The sequence below is a fragment of the Musca domestica genome, unplaced genomic scaffold (genome assembly GCF_030504385.1).
Source record: "Musca domestica strain aabys unplaced genomic scaffold, Musca_domestica.polishedcontigs.V.1.1 9, whole genome shotgun sequence".
In the NCBI taxonomy this organism is placed as follows: domain Eukaryota; kingdom Metazoa; phylum Arthropoda; class Insecta; order Diptera; family Muscidae; genus Musca; species Musca domestica.
In genome coordinates this window covers 16,563,082-16,574,231 of record NW_026712435.1, presented here as the reverse complement: position 1 = coordinate 16,574,231, position 11,150 = coordinate 16,563,082, and the positions used below count along the sequence as shown (strand labels likewise).

General features: G+C 35.7%; 1 protein-coding gene across 1 annotated transcript; it reads right to left on the bottom strand.

The window, feature by feature from the left end:
* Nucleotides 1-1,274: 1,274 nt before the first annotated feature.
* On the bottom strand, nucleotides 1,275-8,846 carry LOC101888477 (glycoprotein-N-acetylgalactosamine 3-beta-galactosyltransferase 1-like). Its single transcript, XM_005182331.4, has 4 exons — nucleotides 8,150-8,846; nucleotides 1,958-2,054; nucleotides 1,626-1,898; nucleotides 1,275-1,562 (listed from the first exon to the last, which is right to left on the bottom strand). Exons 1-4 carry the CDS (start codon nucleotides 8,665-8,667, stop codon nucleotides 1,341-1,343), a joined length of 1,110 nt encoding a protein of 369 aa, XP_005182388.1. The 5' UTR covers nucleotides 8,668-8,846; the 3' UTR covers nucleotides 1,275-1,340.
* Nucleotides 8,847-11,150: the final 2,304 nt, after the last annotated feature.

Here is an 11,150-nt window from a genome sequence, read left to right as displayed (position 1 = left end):
GAATAATATTTAGAAATAGCAAGCTATACAGAACCGCTGCCATGTTTCGCAAGTTATGACAGCTTTTGAGGGTTTTGTTTTTCAAAATCTTGAGTCATATGTGGTGGAGGTACCAGAAGAAATGGTTTGATCTCTGCCTTCTTTATAAGAGATCTTGTATTAGAGGAAATATTGAGATGCAGCAAGTGTTAATTTAATCGGATATTAATTTCTCATTTGATGAACTTCATGGATATTTAAAATCTTGACACTTTGTGGGGGAGGTATCCGAAGGAGTGGACCAATATATCTCATCTTAACAACAGATCTTGTGTCAGTAAAAATAATGGGATGTCTGAAATATGAAGAGAACCGGATGCTTATTTCGGATTTTATATTGGTTTTGGTTATTCAAAATTTTGACCCTTTTGTGGGAATGGTCCGGTCTCTACCATCAGATCATGTGTTGATAGAAATATTGAGATTTGTCAAGTCTGAATGGGATCGGATGTTAACTTTGTGTTTTATGAGCTTCATGGATATTCAAATTTTTGACCCTCTGTGAGGGAGGTACCACAGGGAGTGGACCGATATATTCCATCTTCACACCAGACCTTGGGTAAATAAAAAAATTATGATGTGTGTAATATGAAAATAATCGGACTGTTACAACACATTTTATGAGAGTTATAATTATTCAAAATATTTACTCTTTGTGGGGGAGGTACTTGATGGAGTGAACCGATATTGTCCATTTTAGCACCTGACCTTGCACTGATGCACATATTAGGATTTGCAAAGTTGGACTAAAATCGGATTATCCTTTCTCGTTGTGTGCAGTAAATTATTTTCTTTGAAAATTTCGACTTTTTGTGGGGGAGGTACCAGAAGGAGGAATATTACCCACCTTCGAACTCGATCTAAGTTTGATAATAATATTACTATGTAACAAGTTTGGACCAAATCGGATACTCCCTTCAAGAGTTATCGTGCTCACCAGTCAGACAGACGGATGGACATATTATACCCTCTCTAGCCATATGGCTGAGGGTTTTAAAAATATTGTATATTATTATAAAGAAAAAGCTTAATAAAGCTTATTCTACAATTACATGTATGAGCTTTAAATAAGGGTTCAATTTCGATTATTCTATATTTTTTACACAAACTTTTTTCAATGTTTTCTCAAGCGTAATGCTTGGTTTCTTCAGATTATTGTAATATTGTTCTCAAGCTATTTTGGTATGTTGGGCAGTCTTCATGGCTGACCTTATATAGTCTTTGCTTCAACCTTCAAATAATTCTAATGGAACACAGAAATTCTATATATTTTTTGTTGACATAAATATAAATGTTTATGATTAGCTAATACTATCTACAGTTGTTGGCGGGGCTATCAAAGTCTCCGCATCGGGTATACCAGACGCATAAATATGTGAAACATTTAATTTTTGTGGCAACGTATCATGGCTATAGGAAATACCAAAAGGTCGAAGTGTGTATAGGAAATATTCCAGGACATAAAAATAATCTGGAACTATATAATGAAAAGATATAGCATGCGGCGAACAACAGGACACATTCTGCAAAAACAAAAAAAGAACTCTGAGAAGTGATATAACTTTGGAAATTTTTAACGGATTTACTTTTTCTGGTTCGTGTTTAACCCATTTTATATACCAATCAGTAGTTGGCTGGGGATAGAGATCAACCGGTGGCAATGGTATAAAACGCTCCAAACCCTTCTCATCCCTTGAATCGCCAGCAATGACACCAATATTTTCCATGCAAAAGCCCAACTGTTCGTCCTCGGCTATGGTCTTGTAATTGCAGAGACGTTGATTGTTATAGGCCTCAGTAATGAATTTTGTCAGTGCACTTTTACTCAGAACATAACCCGCTCCACCGGACATATATCCCTGGAAAGGAGAAAATTATTGTTATCAATTACAAATACTACCTCTTGTATATAACTTACTTGTTTAATATATCTGTCAAATTTACAACCAAAATATATGGGTATGTCTGGAGAATATTGATATAAGAAATAGCGCAGATTCTCCATTATAACATATCTGAAAATAAATTAATATTAATAATATGCAATAATATATAGAGAAATATTTTTAAATTGTAGCGGAAACATACAAAAAACCGAATATGTCATACGACCAGAGAAACCATGTCAGCCAAATCGATTGGAAAATATGACAAAATTAAATGGAAAACATAAACAAAACATAAACCAGTAAAAAAAGATCAAAAGTCGGGCGAGGCCGACTTTATGATACCCTACAACACCATAATTATAAAGCAGAGAGAGAGAGAGAGAGAGAACATAAATGTTTATATAGGGAATTTATGAGGATTTTGACTTTAGAACAGTTTAGAGTGGAACGTATATCCTACTGTAAATCGGTTTCCGCTAAATTAGACGGAGGCATTTGTGACTGAACCGATTTTCACCAAATTGGATATACTTGGGGGATTTAAATACCAAATCGGATGAAACATATATATGGAAGCTACAGCTATATCTGAACCGATTTTCACCAAAATTTGAAGTACTTCCTTCTAGACTGACTTCTAGTCGGAAGTGCCAAAATTCACTCCAATTGCACTGATATTAACCCTGATCCTGATTAACTCCAATTGGACTGATATTAATCTGCTGCACAGTAAACGTGAAATCGGTTGAAGTTATATAATGGAGCTATATGCAAATCTGAACCGATCTTGATAAAATTGGAAAGTTATGACTGTGCTGTATCTAATACTTGGTACCATATATCATTCTTGTCGAGTGCTTATTATGGATGTGAGGGACAAATCGGATGAAACATATTTATGGGAGCTACAGTTATATCTGAACCGATTTACAGCAAATTTCATGTATTTCACTGAATTCGGTCGGTAGTATATCCCCCATATAACGGCACCTTCCGATATTTGGTATTTTTATGAATTTAGCCACAATTTTCATGGAATTGTCTGAAAATCCACACAAGGAGTTCCTTGTGAGTACTTTGTCCCCTGGAAGAGAATCATCTATATAGTTCCACGGTATCGTATAGCCCCCATATAACGGTACCACTCGATATTCGGTATTTTGATGATTTTAGCCACATTTTTCAATGGAATTGTCTGAAATTCTTTGCCGGTACTTTACAGTCTGTAAGAGAATTATCTGTATAGGTCCACGATATTGTAAATCTCCCATATAACGGTACCTTCCGATTTTCAATTTTTTGGTGTTTTAAGTCAAATTTTTCGATGTAGTTGTTTGAAAATCCACACAGGGAGTTCCTTCTAAGTGCTTTACCCCCTGAAAGAGAATGGCCTGTATAGGTCCACGGTATCGTATATCCTCATAGAACGGTACCTCCCGATATTCGTTATTTTGGCGATTGTAGCCACATTCTTCAATGGAATTGTCTGAAATTCCACACAAGGAAGTCCTTCTGAGTACTTTATCCCCTTCTGAGTACTTTGCGCCCTGGAAAAGAATTTTCCATATATGTCCACGATATCGTATAGCCCCCATATTACGGTACCTCCCGATATTTTATATTTGGATGTTTGAAGCCAAAATGTTCAATGGAATTGTCTGAAAATCCGCACAAGGAGTACCCAGACGTTACCCTCTAGGTCCACGATATCGTATATCCCCCATATAACGGTACCCAACCCCATTTTCGGAATTTTGATTATGTTATACACATTATTAACCGGAATTGTTTCAAATTTGATGATATCAGCGACATTATTCAACGGAATTGTTTCAAATGTCGTATTTAAAGTTCGGAATCGGTACTACAGCCAATGCCAATAAATTACTTATACATGTCGTTCGTATAGCCCCCATATAACGGTTTCATTTAAATGATATTTTCAGACGGATTTTTTTAAAATTTTTCAAGATCCTTCACAATGGTGGAGGGCACTAAAAGTTCGGCCTTGTCGAACTTTACTGCTTTTTTACTTTTTTTTTTTGTAATTTTTTTTTTGTTTTTGAGAATTATAAAAGAAAGAAAATTACTTCCAGTGTAAAGATAAAATACTTCAGATGAATTCACATAAAAAATTATCAACGATTATTTGAAAAATTAAATTTTCGAAGTCGAGTTTTTCCACGACTATAATTCAACTCCACAGCCCTGGTAATAACAGACATTCTTTTACGTAACTTTTTATGCGAAGATGTATGGTTGTATGGTATAACACCCCGACCATAGCATTTTTTATTTATTTCGCACTACATTGAAATCTCCCCATATACCAAATAGGCTATTGTTCTGTGTTTCAATTTTCTCCTCACATTAACTACAAACCACATACATTCATATGTTTTCTCTTGCTCAACATCTTAAACATTATGAGATTCTCTGTTTAATTAGCAGAATTATAGATTTAAAGTCATAATGATGCTTATCGTTTTATTAAACTTCAAATATGATATTGCATAATTATAACTAAAGAGTGTGGTTGCAGGAAGAGTGAAACAAATAAACTCGGCATAGACCATTTGTGGTTAACCACAATCCTTTGGTGCTGAGTACTGTTGGAATGTCCAAGGCCTGCGGGCAAAAAGGTTTTCGATCCCAAGGCTTTAATACACCCTCCAGAATATTTTTGCGATAATATTCGGCATTTATTCTGATACCACGTTCGATTAATACGAGCGAAGAGCGACCATCGGCTGTTATGGCGGCCCATACCATCACCATGGCTGGCTGGCTTGAGTTTTGGTGCACATTTTCAGCTGACCTCTTTGGCAAGTAAACCCGATCATTCTGTTTGTTTACAAACTGCTGGACAACGAATGTTTTCTCATCGGAGCAAACCAAATTCGGCAGTTCACCACTTTCGGCCAAGCGAAGCAACTCTTTAGCTCTTTTGTGTCTATTTTCTTTCAGTTGCGGTGTAAGTTCTTGTACTTTTTGGAATTTCAATGGCTTTACCCCGATCTCATTTTTCAATATTTGCCGAATGGAATGTTGAGATTTGTTCACCTCACGAGCCATTTATCGGCCACTGCGACGCGGGTTTCGATCAAGTTGCTTCTTTACTTTTCGAACCATTTCTGCTGATGTTGCTGTTTTCTTCCGTCCACTTCTTTGACGTCGGGCTACCCTACCAGTATCACGTTAATGAGCAATGGTACGAGACACAAAAGATTTATTCACATTTAAATGCTGGAGTGCTTTAACGATAGCCACTTGTATTTTTGCAGCCAAATATAAAGACAACACACTATCACGCTTGAATTCCATCACGAATAACTATTTTTCTAGAAAATTCTCATCAAAATGCTTTTGTACGCTTGTGAACATTATAATGAGCTGCCACTGGAATAATTTTAACAGCTGTCGGACGAGTGGTTTTGATATGACAGCAGTCTGAAGTTGGTTGCAGTTTTTTCATCTCACCCTGGATATTAGTATTAAATGTGTGGCCAGCCCAAGTAGCTATTAGAATGAAATTATTTTAAATTATAAACCAGAGGGATTGTACTTTCAAATAAATAATAATTTTGAGAAAATATTCAGTAGCTGTGTGTAGAATTTTCAAAAAAAGATAAAGCTATAGCTATATCTGAACCGATTCTTACCAAATTTAATGTACTTGCTTCTTGACTGAATTCGGTCGAATGTGCCAATTTTCAGGTTACTTGGACTGATATTGGCCATTTGGTGCAGAATTAACCCGAAATCGGTTGAAGATATACATGGGAGCTATATCCAAATCTGAACCGATCTTGATACAATTCGGCAGAGGCATTTCTGGGCTGGATCTGATGAAACATCGTTTTTGTGGGGTGCATATTACGAATGTGACACCAAATCGGATGAATCCAAACAGACAAATGCAATAGTACCCTTACCACTAAGTGAAGCAATTCAAAATTAAACAACGCAGGTCGAAACTTGCAAGTTTCAAAAAAGGGACGCTTGGCCTGGGGAAAAGGTCTAACATTTTTAAAGTCGTTAATTTACTTTATTAACCGCAAAGGACATATCCGATTTCGCTCAAACTTTGCACATGTTGATATTTTAATTAGCGGTAGGTCAGATGAGAAAATAGGCGACATTGGTTCACTGCTTCTTTGGTAAATCAAAGGGGTTAACGTTTCCAATAATAATTGTCAAGAAGAATACCTAAAATGCACGGTTTCCAAGGTAGCCTAATCGGAAAACAGGTGACAGAGGGCAGAACTTGTGCACTCTTTTTAGGTTACTTTGCGATGAACATTTTCAAAACGCCGATACATGTGTCTTCTATGATTCATAAAAAAATAGGCCACCACCGTATCTAAATCATAGAAACCAACAGTGACCTCAATACCAAAATTTAGGGTTAAAGCTCTATCCATTCACTCAACGGCAAATTAAGTATTATTAATTTAGTATTTTCCGAACGTATTCCCAAATCAATCAATGTCCTTTTCTCAAAACTATATTCCAAAAGTGGCCTACATATCAAATTTCAGAATTCTAGCTCTACCCCAAGATCCAATCCCAAATATATTATCTTACTTTTCGTATAATTTCGAAAAGTAGCTCCTTCTTTCATCCATAGACACTAACAGTGACATCCATATGAAATTTCAGGATATTCCTATTCCTTCACCCAATACTAAAATCAATAGCATTTAGTACTCATCGCATTTTCAAAACAATATCCATATCTCAAACACAGATACCATTACTAATCTAAGTATCATATTTCAAAATTGTGTCTCTATCCCTTCACTCAATACCGAATGTGTTTTTGGTACAAATATTGGTCACATTTCCGAAACCACATCCATATGTCCAGGCTACACATGAACAGCGGCCGTAATACCACATTTCATATTTCAAGCACTATTTGTTCACCCAGTAACAAATTGTACCAAATAGTGTAATATTTACTACTTTTCGTACACTTGTGTGTAGTGTGTACTTCCAAAACCACTTTTTAATCACAAACCAACAGGGATTATAGCTTCATCTGTTGACCCTAAACCAAACTGTTCCAAATGTAGTACTATTTAGTACAGTTAACACATTTAGTACTCATTTCCAAAACCATCTTCCATCTTCATCTCTTATATATATATATATATATATATATATATATATATATATATATATATATATATATATATATATATATATATATATATATATATATATATATATATATATATATATATATATATAATATATATATATATATATATATATATATATATATATATATATATATGGGAGCTATAGCTACATCTGATCCGATTTTCTCAAATTTGATGTACTTGCTTCCAGACTGATTTTTGTCGGATGTGCTAATATTCAGGGCATTTGGACTGATATTGATATCGATTGAGGATATGTATGGGAGCTATATCTAATTTTGAACCGATTTTCACCAATTCCAATAGGGTTCGTCATTGGGCCAAACAACTATTGTTTGGCAATTTTCATCTCAGTCGGATAATAAATGAGATTTACATTTTGTTCACAAAAAAAAAAAAAAGATGGACGGACGGATGGATTGATTCTATGAAGATGCTCAAAGTAACTATGGCTCTATCTATCTTGCTTCCTTCTCCATGTTACAAACAAATCCATAAACAAATAATATCCTTACGACTATGTGGTGTAGGGTATAAAAACTCTGGTAATATTGAAACTTAGTTTTCGATTTTGTTCAAACTTTTCATATCGCAATTTCATTCCATGATGGGGAGTTACAAAAAAGGTGTTTCAAAATATCAATCCAAATATATATTCCTTATCTTTAATTCATTAGAATTTGTCTACTGTGAGTTGTTTTACTTGTTTTCCTTTTTATTTTAGCACAGTTCGTGAAATGGAGCGGCAGTTAAATTCGTTCGATGCAGGTAAGTGTTGCTGTTGTTGTTAGAAAAAATTAGGAACGGAAACTACTTTATATCGCATTTTGTTGTCGTTGACCATAAATATCAATGTTTTATTGCTGCTGCTCATTCATGTTTAGCTTTTGTTTGTTGTTATTGTCGTTATTAATGCTTTCGGTAAGAACTTTTATTTCGCCATAACCGGTTCCCCGGCGTTCTGGTTAAATTAGAATCAACGAGATTTAGACGTTTCTCTAAACAAATAACCGAAAAGTAAAGTTTTTTTTTTTTTCAATTTGAACAACTTACGTATCATCATCGGCTTTCAGAAACCAGTCGGCATCATCCAGGTGATTATCGTAGATGTATTTCAGACCCATTTTGGTTTTGAACCACAAATATTCACGACCTTCGTCAACCGGCAGGGGAACTGTTTGCAAAACACTGTCTGCCTCGGAACTGATGAAGAGTAATTTATTGCATCGACGTCCCCATGTCCGACGAATGTGTATGGCTTTGGTCAAATGGTTGGCGGGATTGGTGACAATCCAACAGAGTACTCGTGTTGTGTTGAACAAATACTCCCCCATATTTGTGGTGGTATCTATTTCTTCGGATACGTTGATGTTATTATTTTCTTGTGTGAGTGACCCGATTTCTGGCACATAGTCCTTGTTTCCGTATTGCCCTATGGCCAACGGCTGACACTGGGTCGCACGAGTATTCAACCACATAAGGGTGTAATAGACACCCATTGTGAAACCGATTACAATTATTGTTACATTTCGATAAACCGAAGTTTTTCCCGTAGTTTTTTGTTTGTTCATTGTCTTATATCAAGGATCGGAAATATTATTTTGTCTTCATATTTGTGTTGTTGTTTTTTTTTTGGTGTCACTTTTACTTTCTCTGGATTTTTTGGATTTCTCAATGCGGTCTATAAATATTTCCGTTCACAATGGCTGTCAAAAATAAAATGGCAAGTCGAATGCAGATGGCTGCAATGCTTTTGTGTATTGCATTTAATTTAATGACTTTGCTTGAAAAAAAAAAAACTGGAAATATTACGGAAAAAAAATGGAACAGTTAGAATAACGTTTATTAAAAGATTTAAAATCTTAAAAATTTGATTTTTTTGGTTAAGTTAATTAAATATGTTGAATTAGGATTTTTTTAATGAGAACTGCAAGAATTTAAAAGTTACTCATTTTCATCGAAAAAAAATTGCAAAACTAGTAGATCCTTGCTGGTTCTGGAACAGAGCAAATATGTTCTGAAATTTTTAGATTCGTCCCAATAGTTCGAGTAAGGTCTTCTTAGCACTCAAAATACACAATCTGTTCAGTTTGACAAGTTTTTAATCAAAACTTCATACATCGTACTAACATTTCAGACTTTTAAAGGTTTTCAAATTAATTCAAATTTTTCTTTATCTGTAGAGAATAATAGGAACATATTTACACTTCACACCGAAAATTCTTCAAAATCTTTCATTTTCTAGATTACCGAAGAAGGTATTAGTAAGACCATTGGACCCACATTCAATTTGTCTGTCCAAATCTATTGAACGTCCCTATACGAAAACCACATCCTGATCTCAACACCAGTTACCAACAGAGACCTCAATATCAAATCTCGAGATTTTAATACTTTTCGTACAAATTATGGCACACATTTCCAAAACCACTTCTACGGGGTGAGATAAAAAAAAACTGCAACAAAGTAAAACGCCATAATTCTTACATTTTTTTTTAATTTATTGAATGAAAGGAAAAAATGTCGAAAATTGCGTCAAATTTTAGAATCAGTTTAGATTTGTTCGGATTGGTCACCTTTGGCACGAATTATGGCCCTCAAACGGCCAATGAAACCGTCACACGCTGCCCGAATGTTGCTCTGCGGTATTTTGGCCCATTCTTGGCGAGGTGATCGATACTTTGGTATTTTTAAGTGCCAAAATATTCCAGACACAATAGTCCAACGGATTAGTATCCGGAGATTTTGGTGGCCATTGTGCGCTGGAAATGAAGCGAGGAACCTCATTTTGTAACCATATTTGGGTGGCGCGTATTGTGTGCGATGGTCCTGTTGGAATTTCCAAGGTCTGCGGCCAAAATGTTTGCGTGCCCAAGGCTTTAATACATCCTCCGCGGTCGATTAATACGAGCGGAGAGCGACCATCGGCTGTTATGGCAGCCCACACCATCACCATGACCGGCGCTTGAGTTCTGGTGGCCAACCGAAGGTGCACATTTTCAGCTGACCTCTTTGGCAAGTAAACACGATCATTTTGTTTGTTTACAAACTGCAGGACAACGAATGATTTCTCATCCGAAAAAACCAAATTCGGTAGTTAACCACTTTCGGCCAAGCGAAGCAACTCATTAGCTCTTTTGAGTCTATTTTCTTTCTGTTGCGGTGTAAGTTCTTCCACTTTTTGGAATTTCAATGGTTTTCCCCCAAACTCATTTTTCAATATTTGCCGAATGGAATATTGCGATATATTCAGCTCACGAGCCATTTTTCGGCCACTGCAACGCGGGTTTCACCCTTTCTTTGCTTTTCGAACCATTTCTGCCGATGTTGCTGTTTTCTTCCATCCACTTCCTACGCTACCAGTATCACGGTAACGAGCGATGGTACGAGACACAAAAGATTTATTCACATTTAAATGCTGGAGTGCTCTAACGATAGCCACTTGTGGTTTTCCAGCCAAATATAAAGAAATCGCACTATCACGCTTGAATTCCATCACGAATAACTTTTTTTCTGGAAAATTCTGACCAAAATTCTTTTGTGCGCTTGTAAACAATATAATGAGCTGTCACTGCAATAATTTTAACAGCTGACGAGTGGCTTAGAAGTGACGGCAGTCTGAAGTTGGTTGCAGTTTTTTCTTCTCACCCTGTATATTTCAATTCCAGATATCAACATGATATTGAGGTCTCTAATATCATATTTTAGGAGTCCAGCCCAACCCCTTCAACCAATATCAAATTTCATGCCATTTAGTACTTTTCGTACAATTATAGGACGCATTTCCAAACCATCGCCGAATCTCAAACACATATACCAACAGTAGTCTTAATAACAAATTTCAGAATTTGATCTCTACCCCTTCACTCATTACCAAATATAGTACAATATTTTTGGTGCAATTATATATTATGCTTTATCCGTTCACCCTAAACCAACCCGTTCCAAATTTAGTGCCATTTAGTACAGTTCGCACACTAGTTACGCATTTTCAAAAACACCTTTATATCTCAAACTTACTTTCCAACCTTAATCTGTTCACATAACACCATGT

Coding starts and splice junctions, on each gene's coding strand:
- LOC101888477 (XM_005182331.4), bottom strand. CDS start 8,667: ATGAACAAACAAAAAACTACGGGAAAAACTTCGGTTTATCGAAATGTA. Junction 2,055..8,149: donor CTGAAAGCCGATGATGATAC/GTAAGTTGTTCA, acceptor ATTTATTTTCAG/ATATGTTATAATGGAGAATC. Junction 1,899..1,957: donor TTGACAGATATATTAAACAA/GTAAGTTATATA, acceptor TCTCCTTTCCAG/GGATATATGTCCGGTGGAGC.